The sequence below is a fragment of the Benincasa hispida genome, chromosome 11 (assembly GCF_027475165.1).
Source record: "Benincasa hispida cultivar pf3 chromosome 11, pf3_genome.v1.1, whole genome shotgun sequence".
Classification (NCBI taxonomy): Eukaryota; Viridiplantae; Streptophyta; class Magnoliopsida; order Cucurbitales; family Cucurbitaceae; genus Benincasa; species Benincasa hispida.
In genome coordinates this window covers 61458066-61479528 of record NC_143488.1, presented here as the reverse complement: position 1 = coordinate 61479528, position 21463 = coordinate 61458066, and the positions used below count along the sequence as shown (strand labels likewise).

Sequence of the window (21463 nt, the reverse complement as noted above, 5' to 3'; positions counted from 1 at the left end):
CCAAAGGATTGTTACTCCAGTGTTTGTGTTATGCGATTCGAGGGAGAAAGACATTGTTCGTGACTTTTGGAGAGAATTATGTGAAGAAGAGATTTACTTCAAGGGTAAGCATTTTTACTTCCTTTTCCTCTTTAGAATAACATGCTTATAGGTTTAATTAACAACGTTTATCCTCTGCATATTTCTATAAGTTTTTCTCTCAATTTTATATTTTTCAAAATTGAACTCCAAATGCGCATTCACGTGCTTTCACGAGGAATACTATTCCTTCAGATATAACCCAAGTTAAAAGAGGCTAAAAGACCTTTTTTTTTTTTTTCCTTTTAATGGTGTATGTTTTATATTAATCTTCTTTTAAACTTATGCGCCAGCCTACCTTCAAGCATGAGAAATCAAAATATCAAACAAATTTTAACACATTCTAAAGATTCCACTAACATGTAAATGGAGATGTGACAATACATCTAAGAAATTATTCCATTGAACAGATTCTCCTTTAGATGCAGGAATAGTGACATCAACATAAAAGTTCCAGATCCAAGTGGTAGTATCAGGACCCTTAACTAGTTATTGAGAAATGACCCGATCTAGCCCATTCTTCAAAAGAAGTTTTTATGGAATCCCTATCTACCAAAATTTTGATTGACTTATGATTCGGAAGAACGAATAATCCTAATACCTAAATAGTCTCAAAAGTGCAGTTTTTTCTCTAATTATTTTCTTAAGGTGCATTATTCTCCCAATTAATCCTCACTTTCATACTCATGAAATACACATAAGAGCACTTTTTTAAACAACTAAAGTTTGGAACTCACATTCACAATGCAAGAAAAGATGATAGAACACAGAAAATTGACATTCTACAAGCTATTGATTGCCAATAAGAGAGCTTCGGTTGTTGTGTTATTGGGCTTCTCCTACCATTGTTGAAGTGTTAATTGTAATACCAATCCCTGTGAAGCATGCCTCAAGTTCTTTTCTTATGTTTATAATTTAGATAGCAACAAGTTGGGATGGCCTTAAAATAAGATTCTCAAACAAGTAGATCGTAGTGGTTCCTACCGCTGTAAAGCAACCTCACAGGTTTCTTGGGCTTTCCTCTCTTGAACTCAGCTCCATATTCTGCAATAGGAATAAAGCTAGAGCCTCGACAACCCATTTTGTGCTGCAAATCAAGTAGGAAAACCAAAATCCAAGTAAAATGGGAGTGAACTGAATATGTTTACTTTAGTTAACGAAGTTTGGTAATCATTTGGCTTTTAAACATGAAGTTATAAACATTACTTTCACCTATAAGTTTCTTTGTTTTGCTATCCACTTTCTACCAATGTTTTTAAGAAACTAAGCCAAGGTCCAAAAACTAAGCCCCTTCTTTGGTAACCATTTTGTTTTTTGTTATTTGAAAATTAAGGCTATAATCACCACTTTCATATATTGATTGTGTTTTATTGTTTACCTTTTAGAAGTGTCTTCAAAATTCAAGGCAAAAACATGATCAAGAAATTGTGGGAAAAAAGCACAATTTTCAAAAACCAAAAGGTTACTTAACGGAGCCTAATGATTTAGAGTCTGACTAATAATTCAAGAGTAAATTGGGAAGAAACACCCATAAATTTGAAAAACAGAAAACGAAAAACGAAAAGTGAGGCCCAAGTAAATTCATCAAGTTAAACTTAAAAAGGGTGACACCACCTAATCTTGTTCCTACTCTGTTAATTACCCAGAACTATCAGAAGATATACTCGACCTCAGTTAACAAACCAACAGTTTTATGGTCTTTGATTTAGATATCTTAGTGGAGAAAAGTATACCTCATGCTCTGGTATGTAGACAATGATAGGTTGCTTGCAGAGCTTTGACAATACCTGATGGAGATTACAGACCATGATTCATTACGTGATGTTAACAAAGGGTGGCTTTCCACATAACGGGCGTAGATACACAATAAATAAATAAAATTCTGAGTATAGCTTGTGAAGATGCACTAGAGGAAGAGAACTAACCAATAGCTCAGACTCTCCTCCCCAGAAGTCAGGTGTACGAATTCGCTGGCAGTAGCTGAAATTTACTTTTGGAAGTTCTCATTATCAGAGCGCAAGCAAAGACTACCAAAATCTAAAAGGACAACTTAACATGAACAGAAAGAATGAAAAGGGAAAAGGGAAAACAACTAACCGTTCTAATGACTCCTCAACAGTAATTGCAATGAGGGCTGCTTCATACTGCCGTCTTTCTTTGCCATTATCACAAATGACTTCTTTCACAGCCATGCGTAAATCATCTGCATGCTTAATCTACCAGCATCAATGATATATGAAATAACATAGCACAAACCAATTGCTACAAATTTATTTTAGTTTATCATTTTTCTCTTCCTTTTTTTTTTTTTTTTTTGGCAGAACTATTTAACTAGAAGAATTGGTCACTTCACAAGCCACATAATTAAAAAGTGGTCAGAAGCTTGAATACGATCCACGCAAGTATGAACAAAAGGTCCTTGGTTGCAAAGTAAGCACTCAAGAGGGATAAAAGGACATCCATAGTACAATCATAAGAGAGAATGGTATAACTATATGATTATGAACACTTGACTATTAGAAAGAAGAGAGATGCCCATGGTCCCATACATTTTTTGTTGTGTGACAGATAAGATGGGCAATGAGCATAATTATGTGCACCAGTGCACAAGTACAACTTACTCGTCAAGGTAACTGAGTGTCAAAGTAGGCATGTCAATAATTCAAAACAAAAAAAAGTCCTTTTATCTCTAGATTTGATTTGATTTTTTTTTTTTTTTTTTTTTGAGATTCTAGTTCGGGTGCTCAAGGTATACATAGTTGACAACTGGAGCACCTTCAAAAAACATTTGGTTGTTATAGTAAACAAAATATTTCCACAATCTTCCTACTTGTTTGATCAACGTGAACATTATGTTACGCACTCAATTATCCAGGATAATATATGTATGTCTACACTGGCATTGTGCTTACTAGAGATTACATATCAGAGCTTACCTGCATCATTTTTCTCCTCAAATGGACGAAGAGGAATCCCCCTGTTGAAAGCCATTCCTTTAGCCTGATGTTTATTAAGAGGAAGTCGGTTTAATAGGTAAGAAAACTAGCTCCCACTTCCTCGCTGCATCCAGTAAGTGGTAACACAAATACTATAACAGATGTTCTGTTTCTAACAGCTTAATTAGTCTTCCACTTCATAAAAATTTGAATTTCAGAACCAAAAAACATTGAACATTAGTCATAAAATTAAGAAATATATCACAAAATAAATTAACCATTAACAAACAAATTTGATTTTCAGGAACATATAACTGAAGACGAAGTGGCTATCAAAAGCATAAATCCACAATTAGATAATTTGGAACATGAATTAGAATAAACAGAGTCAATCACAAAATAAATTCATGAGTGAACAACGGAATGAAAAAGGAAATGAAAGTTACAAGCGCACGGAACAGGCAGCGTCCATCTCCAGTAACTTTTTGGACCTTGTAGTGCTCAGCATTCCTCAATGCAGGCGATTCACTGTCCCTAAGAAGAACAATTTATGAAGTTGGAAAAACAATGGCGTTCAAAAACACCCCCCCCCCCCCCCCCCCCACCCCCAAAGAGAATGAATGAACTTACGGCACGGGTCCAATTTTAGCAAAGAGTGAATGACTGCGATTCATAGAAAAAGGGAAAGAAGGAGCAACTGAGTTCGAAGGTGAAATTGAACTTACAGGCGAAGATGCGAGCTCAAATCGAGCAATTCCTAGTTGCAATTGCTCGAGAATTGCCACTACAAAGATGAACAAACACAGACAATAAACTCAAAAAAGGGAAATAGGGAAGAAAAACAGATAGAGAATGAGAATAGGAATCATGAGAATAAAGAAGAAACTGGTTCAGCCTTTTCACCATTTTGAGGCTTCTCCGCCATAATATCCATGGGAGAAGAACCAAGAGCGGCTTGCCTATGTTCTTACAGAGGATAAATTGTTTTTTTAAAAAAAATAATAATAATAATAATAACAATAAGTATTTAAAAAAATCAGAAAATACAAAAACAATTGAAAAAGTTGCGGTGAGCGTGGATCGAACACGCGACCTTCAGATCTTCAGTCTGACGCTCTCCCAACTGAGCTATCCCCGCAATTGGTCAAATCGTTATAACTTTCTAAATATCTAATAACTTAAAACTTCAATTTAATTATAAGACATGCATTTCTTTGTCCTGTCAACATCGTTGGAAGAAACTAAATGTGTGTTTGTAGTGCATTTTTAAGTGTTTAATTTTTTGAAAAAAATTAGAGTGTTTAACAGTCGCTCAAAATAATTTTTGAAGTGTATTTTCAATCATTTTGTCAAAAAATATTTAAATAAAAATGAGGTTTTTGAACAATATTTTTTTCTCAAGTCAATCTAAACGGGTTCTAAATAGACAACATTGAAGCCTTTTAAATTATAAAAACTTAACTCAAAGGGTCGAAATTAAATTATAACTAGTAAAGACATAATAATCTAATTGTGACGAATAACCAAACTAAAACTATATAAACCAAATTTACAATTAATTTTTTTGTATTGTATTTTTTTTTAAATTTTTGAGTTTTTATGCTTGTATCTTAAAATAATTTACTTTAACATGCTATTTAAATTATTGTCATATTTCTTTAATATGCTATTTAAATTATTAATATATTTCATCAACTTAAACGTGATCTTAATCAGTCAAGAAGTTAAAAATTTAAATCTCTCTCCCTAACTTATTAATTAACTTAAAAGAAATGTTGCCCGTTATAATTTAGTATGATTACTAATTTACAACATCATGTGATTTATTATGTTATGCATTTCAATTTTAAATGAAAACAAAAGAACTATATACCATTACTACAAAGAACATATAACATGAAATAACATATTTAAACATGAATTGCATACCTAACAAGTCATAATAAGGTTTTTTCAGAATATGAGAACTTTTATTTTTAAAATATCCATTTAGATACAATATAAAATTATTCAGAGCCAAGGTTTTTTTTTTCTATTTATTTATAATTTCCAATTTGATGCATTCAGTTAATACAAGAAGGGAATTACAGCCTTCCTATTTCTGGGATAATCCTCCCCAAACTTGTTCAAGTACCATGTGTGGTTCGCACGTGCCCTAGGCACTAAATTGGCACATGTGTAAAGAAAAAACGCTAGCCCAGCCCATGATCCGCACATCACCGCCCAGCCCAGCCACTCCACAATCTCTCCCAAATAATTAGGGCAACTCACCAACTCAAACCACCATCCTGTCGGCACCTTATAACCGCCGCCGCCTCTCTTCAGTCCGACCAGAACACCATCCGACCAAATATTCACCGACATTCCCAACAGAAAAACCACCCCACCACCAAAAAACCGCCACCAAAACCACCCGTCTCCCTCGTACTCCATGTAGTGAGACACAGATCTGGTCTGCAGGTAAGAATTGAGCAAGTTGAACCCGAATGCCATGACCGCCACAATCACCGGGAAACCGGCGGCGGTATTCCGTCGAGTTCCACTCCGGAGAAGGCGAATTGGGTAGAGGCAGGTGCGATTGAAGTAGTGGAGGAGGAAGGGGGAGATGAGAAGGAGAGCTTTGGAATTGGAGGAGTGATCGCCGGAGGGAAAGAGGAGGAGGGTTAGCCACAGGGTGGGACTTTCCATGAGGAACCAGGCCAATGGAGCCGACATGGTCGGCCCCCACCCCGGTTGGTTGTGCTTCCCGTACGGCGCCTGGAGAAACCTCAGGGCGACGACTGTCGGTGGTCCGATGAGGTACAGGGCGAGAAGACTGTTGTGGAACAGAGCTTGATCCGAACCCATGGGTGTGCTGGACTCGAGGATTCTGGTTCTGGGTATGAATCAAGTGGGGAAATTTATTGCTAATTTGTCTTCAAACCAGAGAAGTACCTATGGCCATAGCTAAGTTGGCAAAAATTTCTGCGGGTGGATCCTCAATGGGCCCATCTAGATCGGGGTGGAAATTCCTGGTTAATCGAGAATGAGGTCAAATCAAGTCTCCAATCGGGCATGGGATGGCCGCTACGTCCCGACCTGATAATTTTTTTTTAATATATATAATTTTGCAAATAAATAAATATATATATATATATATATTAAAAAAAACGGGTTGGGTCGGAGGTTGACTAAAAAGAAATTTGGGTTGATCCAACCCAACCCGAATTTTATATTTATGAATAATATATATATATATATATATATTTTAAAGGTTTTTATTACTTTGTGTTCATTGATGTGTGAATTTTTAATATTTTTCCTTTTAAAATTATTATCATATTTGTCCTTGTTTGGATTGTAATAAATATTTGATATTTAACATTTGAATTTTATGAGATTTTAGTTATTAGTCATTTATTGTATATAAATTTATATATTTTTAATTAAAAAGAAAAAAATAAGTTATAATCCAACTCAAATTTGAAGGGTTGGAGATTTTACCTGGGTCTTTTGGGTTGCCAACCCAAACCCGAATTTTCGAGTTGGTCCAAAAAATACCATTAATCCAATTCAATCCATGTACACCCTTACCCTACGAGGACCTGTTTTCCCTAATGGGGATGGAGGAAATACCCCAGCGAGGACGGGGATGGGGAATCCCACTGGAGAGAAGAGTTTTGACAGCGAGGGAGGCAGGGGTGCGTGCGTCCCATTTCGACTCTATTTCCAACCCTAAGCCTATAGCTACGAATAACATTATGAGGTGGAATTTGTATGGATGACCCAAATATGACTTTTTTTTAATAATGTCAACTGGCTTTCTGATGACGTAATCATCATACTAGATTACGAAATTGTCCTCCCTTTGTGTTCCATACACTTTTATTTAAGTCTTTCAAATGTAACTGCTTTCTTGTGTTCGCATTCCAACTTCAATTATTTGAACGACCTCATTGCATTTAAAATCTATCAAAACATTCATTGTAAAATTGTCCATCTGTTATCGACAAATCGAATCTCTTTGGTAAGTAAATTTAATCTTTGTGTTGCATGTTATGTCTGTTTAGGTTTTAAGCTGGAATTGGTAGGTCGTCTCGGAGTTTAGTAATCAGTCTTTATGGTTCTTGTTTGATTTTTGGGCTTCGATGTATTCTATGCCATTGAGGACGAAGACGAGTTATAGTTAGAGCCAGATAAGGTCAAGGATGTTGAAAGGACATGGGTTAGTGAAGGTGAGCGAGATCGACGACAGTATAATAGGTGAGAGCAAGACCAGCGAGAGCATTACTAGCGAAAGTGAGACTAACGAGATTTAAACATAATGTTATGTTTACTATTTTTTTTTTAAGAACTTGTTAATTGATAGGTTGAATATCTATTTCATGTAGGAGTAATTTAAGATGTTAAAGGTTTCAAATTACGTGAAGTCGAGGGCAAATAACGAGTTTGGCCCACATTGCAAATGCCAACAAGATTGTGAAGGAGAAGTTTACTCGACGACAATTAGAAATGATCAAGAGAAAAGTTTATGGGCAATTTGTAAACATTGATATCGTATTCAACAGCCCGTTTGTCCACCATATGTTGTTGAGGGAAGTGAAAAGGAAGAGAGCCGAATCGATCAATTTCTCCGTTAGAGGAAAGGTTGTCACATTTTTTGAAGATTTTTTGTTGATTGTTGGTTTGTTTCGGTCCCCTACGCAAGTTGTTCAAAATGAGGAATCCTCACAAGAACTTGCAACTAAGTATTTTGGTAATCGGTTGACTTCGGACTCATTCCACATCAATTTACTAGAAGAAAAATATAAGAAGTTGGAGTTCGAAAGCAATGATGATGCTGTGAAAAGCACCCTAGTGTACTTCATGGAGGCTGCAATGATAGGAAAGAACAAATAGAAAAGTGCAATCAAACTTAGACTATTTGAAGACATTAAAGACAGAGTATTACAACATTCTAGATTGGGGTACAATTATTTGATAGAGGACACTCGACACCTTCAAGACTGCATTGAAAGATAAGGTTGTTCTATACAAGGAAAAGGTAAAATCAATTATAATTATGTCTTGAAAGACTCTTTGTGTGGATTTCCCCAAGCATGCCAGGTACATGTTCCTTAACATAAGCTTATTATTGGTACAACATTATCATAGTTTTGAATACATGTTGTTTCATATTTAGGCATGGACGTACGAGATCCTATCATGGGTAGCGGGGAACATTGCCATTCAACTACACAAGGTAGTTGTGCCTCATATATTACGATGGTCATACTCCCACTTGTTGTCCTTCAAAATATTGTAGAGAGACATTTTCAAGTCTTAAAATGTAAGTGTACTGTAGCCACATTATGTTTATTTGGTTTTTAAATTGACACTAACGATTATACTGAATTGAGCTATTAATGCAGACAAAAGTCAAATAGGGTATTGTTATGTCCGATACTGAGAAGATGTTTCGAGACACCCCAATGGAGAGACGGATCGTAAGACAAGTACATCATGACACTGAGAGTTCGAAAAGTTCGAATAGTTCAGAAAGTGGCAGTAGTTCAGAAAGTGGGGATGGTGGGGACGATGATGACCATCCATACTAGAGGAAATGATGATGAGCAAGAAAATGCTCGAGGTGGAGAGAGAGACAACGAATCTGAGGATGACATAAACATCCACGAGTCCACTTACACCCCCAATGAGGATACGTTTCATGATGTGCTAGTGTGTCACGTACACAATAAGGACAAGTTGAAACCTTCTGATGAGCATCTTGAGGATTCACATGTCGCATCTATGGAAGAGGAGCGTCCTGAACCTGAAACTTGGAAGGAGACAATGTTGATCCTTATGTATATTCATACTTGTGAAGTATTGATAGCTTAATATCAAGGTTGGATGGTCGTGTATCAAAGATCGAGAAAGATATGAAAGACGTGAAAGCACATCTGCCAGCCATTATGTCACTGTTACAGTCTATGTGCAAGGTTTACATTTAGTTCATTGGTTTACATTTAGTTTATACGTGTTTTACAACAATTTAATATGTATGTTTAATAATTGAAGGGTTCCATGGTGTTTGAGGCGACAAGGTCACCCATTCTACATATAGGCCACAATGCCACTAAGTCACATCCCACCTCTATCTTGGTCACCCTCCCCACCTCTATCTCAGTCACCGATCTCACCTCTACCTTGGTCACCTATCCCACCTCTTCCTTTGGATACCACCACCTCACCTACTCCACTTCCACTTCAGGATTCGATACCACCCCCTCATCTACTCCTTTGAACCCTGCAGAGCCTGATACGACAACCTTATCCACCTTGCATCCACCTCTGGATCCCAATACCACCACTTCATTTATTCCACCTCCACTTCTAGAGCCTGATACCTCTACCTCACCCACCATGCTTCCACTTCCAGAGTCTGATACCTCTACCTCACGCACCCTGCTTCCACTTCCAGAACCTGATAATCTCATTTTTAAGTCCTTTTTACCCAAAAAAAAAAAGTTGACATTATTTCAACATTTATCCTAGATGAAGAGGTATCAGACACAATCAATTCTCCTGTGCGACTTGAAGACACAGATTGTGGAACCTTGAAGCCATTATAGGACCACATACCTCTGTAGGACCACAATTCATTGAATTCAATCATGTTGATCTCTCATTACCAAGCATTGGTCGATTATACTGAGTTTCTCTTTCCAAGTCCCATGGACTAGTGTAGTCATTGTCTATTGCTAATGTTGATAGTAGAGTGTTCATAGATAATAGAATATCATCCTTTTCTCGATTAAACTCATATCATTTCTCGTATTATCTATCTACACCTGTATCATCATAACTCGTATTGCCAAACCATGTATTCACAATTTCATCATAATTCGATTTTAGCATTACAAAAAATTGAACTTTACAAAAATCTTCTTAGAAAAAAAAAAAGGAAGCGAACATCACCATCGTTCCGTTATATGTACTGTGGAGGGACTTAATGAAGCTTATATTTAACTCTTATGATAACATTAAACTTTGAAGAACTGACATTTGTAACTCTATAAATATGAGCTTTAAGTTTTTCATACTTCAATGTAATAGGCACAATGATTCTTGTCAGTTTCCTTCCAATATACAAACTTTGGTTTTCATCTCAATAACCTTCATGTCGAATGAGTAGACATTTTTCTGTCATCCTACAAAGCAAGAGAACATTTGTCATTAATGTACAAGCAAGTGAACATCAATCCAATACACAATTTCAATTATGTTGTCCCTCTCGCTCTCTTTCTCACTTTTTCTCACTATCAATGTCATGCTCTCGTTGTCTCACTCACACTCGATCTCGCGTTCGAACTCGATCTCTCAAAACCCTAAACCCTTGGTAATGATCTCTCGCTCTCGCTCTCCCATTCTTTCACTCTCCACCTTTGCTCTCGCTCTCACTTTCTCAATACACAATTTCTCTTTCGTAATGCTCTTTTTGTATCTGTTTGAGAAATAGCACAACTCCAACAAATACCTAAACAATGGAACACTGTTCAATAAAATACCATTGAAAAGAACCCCGTTGAAGAAAGTAATCACCATTGAAATGAAATTTAGATTTTAAACAACACCATTGTATGTTTAGGGTATTAATAATTTGAGACTTCAGATAGATATTTCATAAAAATTGTCAAATCGTTCATACACTAACAAACAATCAGATCAACTGATCGAAGGTGGAGTGAGAGCGAGATCAATAACGTGAGGGACACTTTCAATAATCTGATATGGTGATGACATCAGTAAAGAGTCATTTGACATTATTTTTAAAAAGAGGTCATTTGGCCTTTTTTTTACCTAAATATTGGATCATTCTTACAAATTCTTCCTTTTGGAGGAATTCTAAACTAATATTAATAACAAAAGTTTGGTAAAAAATTAAATGAGGAAAGTCAATAATCATTCTCAATATCTACAGCAATAAATAATTTAACTGTAAGAAAATAATGAATAAAGATTAAACTAATTAAAACAAAATTTTCATTTAATTCAGAGGTTAGGTGGGAGTTTATGAATCATTATTATTACATTTCTTAATTCCTGGCCCTACTTAGGCCGCATGTAGTATCGTGGTTGCCATCAAGCGAAGGATCCAAACTGAAAAAGTTAACAATAAAAACAATAGTGGATGGACTTTGCATGTCTATCGACTTCCTGTCAAAAGTCTCGATAATCTGCAGTGACCATAAATAATTAAATATCAAATGGCACACATCTGGACCTGGTGAATTTAACTTGCACTCATGACAACAAGATCTTTCAAAACTTTTAGAGTGAAATGAAAGTGAAATGTCAGTTTAATTATCGTTGAGCTAAATTCAAAACTTTGATTACTCGAACAACTAAAAAAAAGAAGGAAAACATATTAATATGGCTCCTTAAATGCATGCAGGCTTTTGCACTTCTAACTTTTGTATCTATCACATGCTCACATGCTGATGTTCCCTTATCTATTACTTCTCCCTTTCTCCCCTTTCATTCCCCATTGTTCACTGTATTTTCTTGTGCTCCTGTGTGAATTACTACCACTCGCCTTTGTTCTAATCTATAAACTGCCAAGAGATTCACATAAGGTTCTGGTTGTGAACCAGAGTTACCAGACTTGTTTTCATGATCTTCTCCCTCCTTTACCCATTCCCAAACTTAATCTCTTTTCATATCTAACAGCAGCTCCCAATAAGTACAAATAATCGACAGCACATGTTACAATTGTAGGATGGATGTCCATTAAAGCTAATATGTTGATACGAGTATCTGATCATATCCTATGTGGTCAACTTTTCTTTATGTAATAAAGCTGCTGCCAGATGAAGCTACTTGACATGGATTGGTTAGGGGTGGAGATGGAGACATAACCCAGGATAGTCAGGAATTCCAATCATAAAGCAAACTTTGTTGATGCACTTCATTGTACAAAATTAACATAAATATCAGTTTACAGAATACCATTAGATGCAGTATTGTAGTTCGTAAGCCAAGTTTGAGAATCAAATTTGGTAGCATCAATGAGCCTTAGAATGAGTTTTGCTAGTTATCTTTTCCAAGTTAAGCAGCCCAACCTGAGGGAGGTAAATGGTCTGCAGAGAATTCTAAGCTTGGGGGGAAGAACAATGCCTTCGAACCATCCTAAGCAGCAAAGGTAGCATACAACATTAATAGCAGAACTGCTGGAAGTGACTTGAACGGCCAACTGTGGCAGGAACGATCCTGTATGAGGAAGGAAGCTGTACATGTGGACGAAAGAGATGCCGGGGTGAGGTGATTCTCCAACAGGAATGCAAAAACAATTGTGATAATTCCTATCAGATGAACTTCTGTCAGCTGAAAACAACGAGTGTGTTAGTTAATTCATTCATGATCTGATAATAACAAGCAGATAGCAGAACAATTCTAAGGGTATATGAACAATGTCTAAGAGTGAAATTACTCGGGATTCGATTTAAAACAAGAGATTTCTAGAGTTACTATTGTTACTCCAAACTAAATGACTTCAGTTTCGAACTTGATATCATTATTTTCAGGCTAGAAAATAGGATATAGGCTACAAATCAATCTATTGCCAATCGAAAAAGGTGTAGAATAAATGAACTGATTCTCCCAAAACTTTATCAAGTAGCCTTGGAGAATATATTCTAAGACATAGTCCTCAAGATGTATAAGAACAGATTAGGTTCTCTCCTATCCTTTATGGCTTCTAAGAGAGTTGGTTGATCTATCCTCCATCAATCAACTTGCCAATAGAGCATTTTCTTCAAAACCACAAACTTAGTAATATCAATTTTAAGAATAAAACTACAAAGATCGATTAACTAAACTAAAAAAGCCAATGTAGAATTCCACAAGCTTGAGCTTCAGCTTGATTTACATTATAGCAGATATTATCCATTACAACCAGAAAACAGAGCAAATTTCCCATAACAATTCTACTTGAATATATCTAACAGAACCATAAGCAAAGAATGGAGAAGCTTACATTAGAATTAAAACGCCTGCAACACGGGTCTTTTTCCCAGCCTCTTTATTTCTCTGTCCATGTTCCCCGTAAGCATCAATCCAAACATCTTGAAATCACATAGAAGAGACCAAAATGGATGGCCAAAGGAGGCAGGAACATTTTCCTCAACGAAGAAATGGCTATACCAGGCGAATCCATAACCAGTTAATGGCACAAAGAACAGAAACCACCAGCTAAACAATAAGGAGCATAGAAAGAAGAAGATTGAAGAAAGAGTTCCAATAAAGTGCCAACGTCTCGTCGATGGTTTAGAGTGCTGGTTCATGTAGAAAACCCAGAACTCATCTAAACTCCTGAAATTCATAAATTCAGAGTTGAAAAACGAAAACCAAAAACTGATATCTTGCGGATTTTTAAAGAACCCCTGATCAAAATTTCGAAACCCAAGTCAGAAATTGGAGTTTCGACGATCGATCATGAAAACCTAATTGAGGTAACAAGGTATTTGAATCACCAACTCTACCAAGATGGGTTTATTTAATTAGACTGCTTGGTCTGAAAGGCTGGTGGAAAATTGAAGGTGGGTTATGGCGTCTTGTTCACTTCACACACGCAACCAAATGGAATTATGAAAACTCTTTGAAGCCATAAATTTTCAGAGGTTTGAACTTTGAATAGAATTGAATCAAAATGTCGGCAAAATGTTTTTGGGCCTCGGATCACAACACAAAGTAAATCTAGGGTTTAAGTTGGATTTGATCTGGGGAATTTGAGATCATACAAACTTCAGCCCACTTTCTCTCTGTTAATTCCCTAAATTGGTATTACCCACAAAAATTTAAACTCAGAATGACATCACTTTTAATCATTTGGAAACATTCACTTTCCTCCTTGATGAATGTACAAGAAGATTGAATTAACTAACAAGTTAAAAGATATTGAGAAAAAAAAGGACTAATAATGACCATTATAAAGAATTTGATCTAATAGAGTAATGGAGTAGTACAAATTTCTTGATTTTCTTACCCAAGTGTGAAGGGGAAAAAAATCCAAGACTTACCCTTAATAAATTATTGGCATTTGACTCTTCAAACTAGAGTTGACAACGAGGGAGGGCTCCCGTCCCTGTTGGGAGATTGTACTCCAAGGGCTCATTCCCTGTTTTCCTTTTATTTTCTCATGAGAACTCTTTTTTTTTAAAAAAAAAAGTTCCCTAAAATTCTATTTGATTTGAGTTTGGACACTCTAATTGAATTTATATTGGATTAAATTAAAAAATAGGCTAAATGTAAAAATTAAATATCTAATATATATATATATATATAAACCTAATCGGGGTGGGGATACCCTCCCCATCTCCACCCCATCCTCGGTTCGAGGACCCTTAGAGTTCCCCGATTTGACCCTATCCCCGATCAAACTGGGGATTCTCCGTCGCCTTGTGGGAATTTTGCCAACTCTACCTCAAACAAAGGAAAATTTAGTGAGTACTACTCTCATTAATTGATTGTCACGCCAATACTTTTAATAATGGTGTGGAGTTTACCAATATTAAACAATTCATTATGAAATAAAATTTCAAATTTGAATATAGAAAGTAGGTACTATAGGAGTATTATAAATTTTCTCCAAATAATGTAGGTAGAAACTTAGGGCACGTTTAGATTGACTTTATAAATGTTTAAATAAGTATTTCCAAGTGGAAAAAAAGTTAATAAACACTTAAAAAGTCAATTCAAACGGGCTATTAGTATACAAACTTTGAAATTTGTGTCTATTTGATCATTAAACTAAAAAAAGAAAAAAAAAATGTAGATTTATTCAACAAAATTGAAAGTTTAAGATTTCATTAGACACTTTGCCCAAAATTTAACTGTAATTGCATGGTTTGTTTTTCTTATAAATAAGAGATTACAAAACAAACCCAATCAATTCTTTACTTAGTTTCTTAAAAGATTGAAAATTCAAATCCTTGAACTTAAATGAAAAAAGTGAATTAACAAGTAATAACATATACATCATTCAATGAATAATTGATCTGTCACAAAGATGAAATATGTATGTATGTATATATATATGTATGTATGTATGTATATATATATGTATGTATGTATATATGTATGTATGTATGTATATATATATGTATGTATGTATGTATATATATATGTATGTATGTATGTATATATATATGTATGTATGTATGTATATATATATATATATGTATGTATGTATATATATATGTATGTATGTATATATATATATTTCTGGAGAGGAAACATGAAATATTGAAAGCAAGTAGTAGTTTCTACGTTTCATGAAGGAGTGCGGTATTTTATTCACATCTAAATCCAATTAACTTTAACTTACAATGAGAGTAGAGTAAACAGATTTTTTTAATATTAAAAAAAAAAAAAAGGCAAAAAGATGGGGTACATTAACCCCAGGAACAAAGAATAAACAACTTAATTCTAACTTATAAAAGAAAAGAAAAAATATATATATATCAAAATGGCTCCACCCATATTAATCTCTCCTCTTCCCATTCCACACAGGTTTCAGCAGCTAAAAATATGGTTCACTTTGAACTGAAGGGGCCCTTCTGAATTCAGAAACGTATGAGCCTAAAAGACTTGCTCCCCGGTAGCAAACACATTCCAGAAAATAGCTGCCATGAAGTAAATCATTGCTGTAACTGTCAAGAATGCCTGGAAGGATCCAAGCCATTGTACAAAATAGCCTGTTCCAATTGTGCTCACAATTGCTGCTAATGTCCCTGCTGAGTTTGAGATTCCTGCAGCTCAACACAACACAAGTTTCAGAATGTAATGTTTCTTAACAAATGAAATTTCTTATCTACTGAGAGAGAATAAACAAGAAGCATACCATGGAGAAAACCTGCATGTTGAGGCGCTATGTCCTGATTGAACCAACAACAAATAAGAAGGAATCATTTCAAACAGTTTGTTTGTGAAGAAGGGTTGTTTAAAAGCTTACTTGCATATTAAGGAGAAAGCCGGCTTGGCTAAATGAGCTCAAGCTCAATGCTACTGTCATCAAAACTGCTGCAACTGTTGGTGTCGTCGCAAAATTCAAACAAAGTAATGCTAATCCGGGTCCGATGAAGCCAATTGACTGTTGTTAAGCACCAATGAATGTCATTGCTTCAGTGATTGAATAAAAAGGTTATGCATACATTCTTAAGTTGCATAGATAGTTTTTGTTGTGCGACTGTTGAATAAAAAAGTTATGCATACATTCTAACTCTATTAATACTACAATATGGGAATGGAATAAAACCTGCATTATCTTCCTGACTAATGTCACAGGGTAGCCTGATTTGATTAGAGCATCAGACGTAGTGCCCGCAAAGTAGCCAGAAACTGCCATTGTTCCCCACGGAATGGCGCTAAACCAGGCCGCTTGTTTCAAGTTCACATTAAACACCTACATCAACCCAACAGGTAGAGAAGTCCATCACAATTTTTCAGTATAACTTCACTTTTCAAAACTTATTCATGTCAAACCAACTTACAGTCTTGAAGTAAACTGGCATCCATGAGAGAAGAACAAAATATCCCTATTATACAAACCAACAACTTCAAGAGTTAATACATGAATCAGCAACTCAATTCAAACACAAAATAAGTAAAAACTCACCCAATTATTAGTCATATTGGCGAATATAATAGCCCATGTTGGCAACTTGGACAGAAGGCGGCTAAGAGGTAGGTGCGTGGCATTATGATGAGAAGAATCGACTTTCCCAGCTTCGATTAATCTCAACTCCAATGTGCTGATATTTTGACTCTCTCTGGGGTTATTCGTGACTCCCGGAATCCAAGACATCAACCAGACAAGTCCAAGTGATGAGAATAACAAGAACGGGCCGGTGACTCCAATGGACGATAGCATGATGGGGGTTAATAGCAATCCTACAACATTGCCAAGATGAAAACCAGCCATTGACATCCCAACTGCCCTTGCTCGTTCATGGCTCGGAAACCACCTGATCAAACACGACTTTCAAAGTTAAGTTGGAGAATTGGAGTCTAATCACAAAGAATCATTTTTTATGGTTGGTGAAATAGGGTGTGACCTTGACAAGAGGGTACTCATAGATGGCAAAGCAACACCTTCAGCAAGTCCAAAGAAAGCACGAACGGCCAAGAGACTGGTTGTTGAGTGGTTGGCGGCCAAAGGAGTAAGAAGAGTAGCAAGAGACCAAAGGGCCACTCCCCAAGCCATCACTCGTTTTCCTCCATATCTGTCAACCAATGCTCCTCCAACCACCGATGAGAATATGTATCCCCATAGAAATGATGACTTCAACAAAACAACGTTTACAAATTTCAGCTTTTAAATATCCAAAAATAACAACAAATGTTCTTCTTACTAAATTACAAGTTTGGTTCACCAACTTTCAGATTGTATTTATGTAGGCCTACTTCTAATAAGCTATATACACCTGATCCATGATCCATGTATTTTAAGAAGTTTCTAATAGGGTAGTTAACTTTCAATTTTGTGTCATTACCATTAACTCTGTCAAATCAACACTCAATTGTTCCTAATGTTCAGAGAATTAAGGAAGCTACAAAAACACAACTTGAAAGTTCAAACTCAAAAAGGTTTAACTTTTTCCCTTTTCCTATTCTTCAAGCTATAGCTATTACATGATTGGGGTTTGGTTGGGAACTTGGGCCTAAGAAATGAAAGAAGGCCCAAATGGCCAAATTAAAAGTTCCTGTGGGCCAAACCAGAGCACTTGGGGAAGCAACTTGCTTGAGTGAGGGGGTTGGTATGACTTACGAGTAAAAGATAAGAACTGTTCTTCCTGGTTTCATTTTCACGTTTAAGGTTTCACCCCTTCCACAGATTACTGTAATTCTAGGGACGCGACGGGGAGGCCAAGGCAGCCGGGTCAAACTTGAAAGCAAACTCGATCACAGCCTTATAGTACAAATCCTCATTCCTCAACCACCACCTCTCAGTAAATGAGAAATTTCCAAACCCCATAGCCGACAACACACATCAGCTTGCATTATTGTTGAGGAAGTGATATAATAAAATTTAGCACAACCCATCAGCTTAGACTTTCGAATTAATGAGTGATTTAACAATTATACACGTTTACAACGAGAACACATCAAACAATCTTAAAACAAAAACAGTTGCTGTTTGTGCTTTTGTGGTTCTATTCTATACATGGCGAGAAAGAGATAAATTTAGAAAAACAGTAAGTCAAATTAAACAAATCATATTGATTAAATAGCCAGCTGAAATCGCCTGATTGATTGCAGAACAAAACAATAGAAGGAAGAATCGAGTAGAGTTTCATTTGTTGTTTTTTTTTTTTTTTCACCTGAACGATGCCGAGGAAGGAACTAGACCAGCCATATTTAGCAGCAAGAGGAACAATCGCAACCGACATAACAACTCTATCAGCATTACAAAGACACATGACGAATGCTGTTAACGCAACAACTTTAAACCTCTCCGGCAAGCCGAATCCAATTCCAGCGGCAGCGGCTCGGTCTTCAGCGGTGGATCCGATTGATCTCCGGCCAAAGGGAATGCTTCTCTCGATCCCCTCCGCCGTGCAGCGAACCACCGCCGCCGATGCTCTTCTCTCTCCGGCCACTCGTAACCGATCAAACCCCAGCTGAATCCTCCATTTGGATTGAAATACGGAATGGGTTGTTGAAAAGTTGACGAGGTTGGGTTTTTTGGTTGAAAGACGAGATGGGTAATTAGGAGAAAGGTAATTTATGGAATTGGTGGAAGGTTTAGGCGGAGAGGAAGTCGCCATTTGAGAAGCTGTAAAATACTACTCACAATGTAAAGAGGAGGAGAAATGGGTGAAATGCGCAGTTTAAATAGGCATCTGTAAATCAACTTGCCCAAACATTACTTCACAAGACGAGTTTAATTTAATTTTTAATATATAAATTAAAAAGAATATATATAAAAGATTTAAGGTCTCATGGACGAGTTGGAATAAATCAAATCTATTCAACCTTATTCTATCACGTACAAATATATGTGAGGTAAAAAATTCGTATTAGACACATATTAGATATTGATACTTTTAAATATATATCTAACACGCGATTTGACGTATATATTTTTATGCTTACCTTTTTTTAAAGAAAAAATATAAGCAACTCATCTAATCTTCATCTTCATATTTGAGTCTTCACAAAATCCATCAAAATATAATCTACTTGAATATCTTCAACAATTCAATGAAAAAGTTCTTCGTTTATATCCATATTTCTCCCTCTAACCTTCTTCTTCTTTCTTCTCGGATCAATATGAATCAATTTTCTATTGAATTTTATTGACTATTTTACTTCAACACCTTAGATATTACGTTTTGTATTTTATTTTAGTGTTTGTATTGTATTTTATACTATTGTCATTAACTTGTATGCTAAATTTATCTATATTTTAGATTTTTTTAAGAAAAAAATATGTAATCAGTATCCTTGTTTTTTTTTTTTTTCTAAATTGGCGTATCGTCATATCCTATTATATCCGTATCTCATATCTATATTTGTGTTTGTACTTCATAGATGTTATTGTTTCCTAGAAAGAAATTTGAGATATATTTAAAACTAAATAATGTGTCAATGCAATTTTTAATTAAATAGTAATAATAATGATAATTAATTCATCTTTTTTATTGCTAATCATTTCTCTAATAAACAAAATAATTAATAATCGGAACTCTTTAACAAATGAAATAGAAACTTAATTCATTTTTTAAAGAATTAGATATAACGAAAGAATGGGGGGTTTTCTTTTTGTTAGAAGAAAACATATTAATTGGGAAAATAAAAGAGACAAAAAGAGAGTATATATATATAATTAATAAAAAGACTATATGAAAATTATTTGTAGATGACAGGGGTGATAGAAATGTAAAGTAACCAATGAAAATGTAATGGACCATAGAATCAGGAATAAGAATGAGATTCATAGAGATTTAAGAGAAAAATGAGACTGATATGTACGGGATTGAGATATACAATTTGGTGGTGGGTCCTACTAATTTATTTTACTGGTGCATTTGAACACTACCAACGATGTTTGTAGATTGAATTGAATTAGGGTTAAAGGACTTTTTAGATCTAATTCAATTATTTGATTTCTAAATTTCTTCGATTCAAATAACTCTTATTAAAAAATGAACCCAACCCAATTCAACTATGAAATATTTAGATTGGGTTAGTTCGAGTTATTCGAATCATTTATTTAAATATTTTTCCAAAAAAAAAAAGTAAAATGTTAATATGTAAAAATTTGATTTAATTATTTTCATATATTTAACTAAAATTAAAAACTCAATTTCAATTTATATAATGAAAAATTTCTTTCCAGGGTGCTAAATAACTATTTTTAATAGTTGTTGGAGAATAAAATATCTAGAACATAAAAGAATTAAATGAAACTATAAAATAAATGTATATATAATTGTACCATAAGTAAAAAAAAAAAAAAAACAGTTTTAAGTTAATGATAAGTTCGGGTTGGTTTGGGTTATTTAGGTGAATCTATGAACCAATCCAACCCACATAGTTTTCATTTATTTGAACCCAACCCAACTCAAATGAATTGATAATCCGACCCAAACTGTATGGATTGAGTTGGGTTAATCGATTTTTTCAGGTCATCGGGTTTTTTAAACATCCTAATAGAAACTAAAATTTTTGTTTTCACGCTTTGCTTATTTTTTTTTAGCAGTTCTGTTGTCCCCCTGTTTTGAAACCAGAATTTTAGGGTTATAAAACTTAATAATCATAAATCCTGTTTTAGGTGGATTATTTTGAATCCTAAGTTTATGCATTTTTTTCTTTTTTCTTTTTTTAGCTATTTTGTTCCATTGTTTTTCAATTTATGTTTTGTAAATTGTAGAACTCCTTGTATAACACAAATCAATTTTCCAATAGACTTTTGAATTAATCATATAACACTACGGAAATTTAACTTCTCCCGACGTCACAAATCTTCAGGAAAGGGTGGAAAATGTATCGGGAGAGGCTCTCTCGACCAATAATGGGTCGTCGGGAGTTTGGTCAGAAAAAACCCGCCGGGAGAGGACTCCCGACGCATGAAAGGACGACGTCGGGAGTTAGTCGAGGAATTCCCGACGCATGTATAGGGCGTCGGGAGTTCCACTAACTATTGACGCCTTATTACGGCGTCGGCAGTTGGGGAACTCCCGATGCCCTATACATGCGTCGGGAGTTTCTCGACTAACTCCCATCACCGTTTTTTATGCGTCGGGAGTTCCCGAACTCCCGACAGTTGTTTCATGCATCTGGAGTGCTCGAACTCCCGACAGTTTATTTGATGCATCGGGAGTTCTATACGTGGGAAGTTCCTTCATTAGTTGAAAATTGTCTTTCAAATATTTTTAATTTATAGTTTGTAATTTTTTAAAATTTGATCTGAATGGCCTATAAAA

The 21463-nt window shown here is 35.3% G+C and overlaps 4 protein-coding genes and 1 non-coding gene across 6 annotated transcripts; all 5 read right to left on the bottom strand.

The window, feature by feature from the left end:
• Window positions 1-770: 770 nt before the first annotated feature.
• LOC120090040 (Cysteine proteinases superfamily protein) lies at window positions 771-4085 on the bottom strand. Of its 2 annotated transcripts, none has more exons than XM_039047528.2 (8): window positions 3918-4085; window positions 3645-3798; window positions 3461-3542; window positions 3015-3078; window positions 2176-2281; window positions 2004-2058; window positions 1812-1865; window positions 771-1165 (listed from the first exon to the last, which is right to left on the bottom strand). In XM_039047528.2, exons 1-8 carry the CDS (start codon window positions 3946-3948, stop codon window positions 1034-1036), a joined length of 678 nt encoding a protein of 225 aa, XP_038903456.1. In that variant the 5' UTR covers window positions 3949-4085; the 3' UTR covers window positions 771-1033. The 2 variants fall into 2 exon arrangements, with proteins under 2 accessions (XP_038903456.1, XP_038903455.1); XM_039047527.2 differs by having other exon boundaries at window positions 3461-3548; window positions 3918-4018.
• On the bottom strand, window positions 4080-4152 carry TRNAF-GAA (transfer RNA phenylalanine (anticodon GAA)). The gene has a single exon. It is a non-coding gene; the product is annotated as a tRNA-Phe (tRNA).
• Window positions 4153-4962: 810 nt separating this feature from the next.
• DET2 (3-oxo-5-alpha-steroid 4-dehydrogenase family protein) lies at window positions 4963-6449 on the bottom strand. Its single transcript, XM_039049280.2, has one exon. It carries the CDS (start codon window positions 5859-5861, stop codon window positions 5082-5084), a length of 780 nt encoding a protein of 259 aa, XP_038905208.2. The 5' UTR covers window positions 5862-6449; the 3' UTR covers window positions 4963-5081.
• A 5771-nt stretch (window positions 6450-12220) lies between these two features.
• On the bottom strand, window positions 12221-13605 carry LOC120089838 (transmembrane protein (DUF962)). The gene is made up of 2 exons (XM_039047244.2): window positions 13012-13605; window positions 12221-12359 (listed from the first exon to the last, which is right to left on the bottom strand). Exon 1 carries the CDS (start codon window positions 13355-13357, stop codon window positions 13019-13021), a length of 339 nt encoding a protein of 112 aa, XP_038903172.1. The 5' UTR covers window positions 13358-13605; the 3' UTR covers window positions 12221-12359; window positions 13012-13018.
• Window positions 13606-15303: 1698 nt separating this feature from the next.
• On the bottom strand, window positions 15304-18848 carry PHT4;2 (phosphate transporter 4;2). The gene is made up of 8 exons (XM_039047646.2): window positions 18356-18848; window positions 17090-17316; window positions 16651-16999; window positions 16526-16570; window positions 16291-16437; window positions 15988-16125; window positions 15877-15910; window positions 15304-15784 (listed from the first exon to the last, which is right to left on the bottom strand). Exons 1-8 carry the CDS (start codon window positions 18800-18802, stop codon window positions 15615-15617), a joined length of 1557 nt encoding a protein of 518 aa, XP_038903574.1. The 5' UTR covers window positions 18803-18848; the 3' UTR covers window positions 15304-15614.
• Window positions 18849-21463: the final 2615 nt, after the last annotated feature.

What these genes read in the sequence shown, in the direction of transcription:
- LOC120090040 (XM_039047527.2), bottom strand. Translation starts at nt 3,948, where the DNA reads ATGGATATTATGGCGGAGAAGCCTCAAAATG. An exon ending in GGCGGAGAAGCCTCAAAATG is followed by an intron (nt 3,799 to 3,917) that starts GTGAAAAGGCTG and finishes TCATCTTTGTAG; the next exon opens with TGGCAATTCTCGAGCAATTG. An exon ending in GCTGCCTGTTCCGTGCGCTT is followed by an intron (nt 3,079 to 3,460) that starts GTAACTTTCATT and finishes AATAAACATCAG; the next exon opens with GCTAAAGGAATGGCTTTCAA.
- LOC120089838 (XM_039047244.2), bottom strand. Translation starts at nt 13,357, where the DNA reads ATGAATTTCAGGAGTTTAGATGAGTTCTGGGTTTTCTACATGAACCAG.
- DET2 (XM_039049280.2), bottom strand. Translation starts at nt 5,861, where the DNA reads ATGGGTTCGGATCAAGCTCTGTTCCACAACAGTCTTCTCGCCCTGTAC.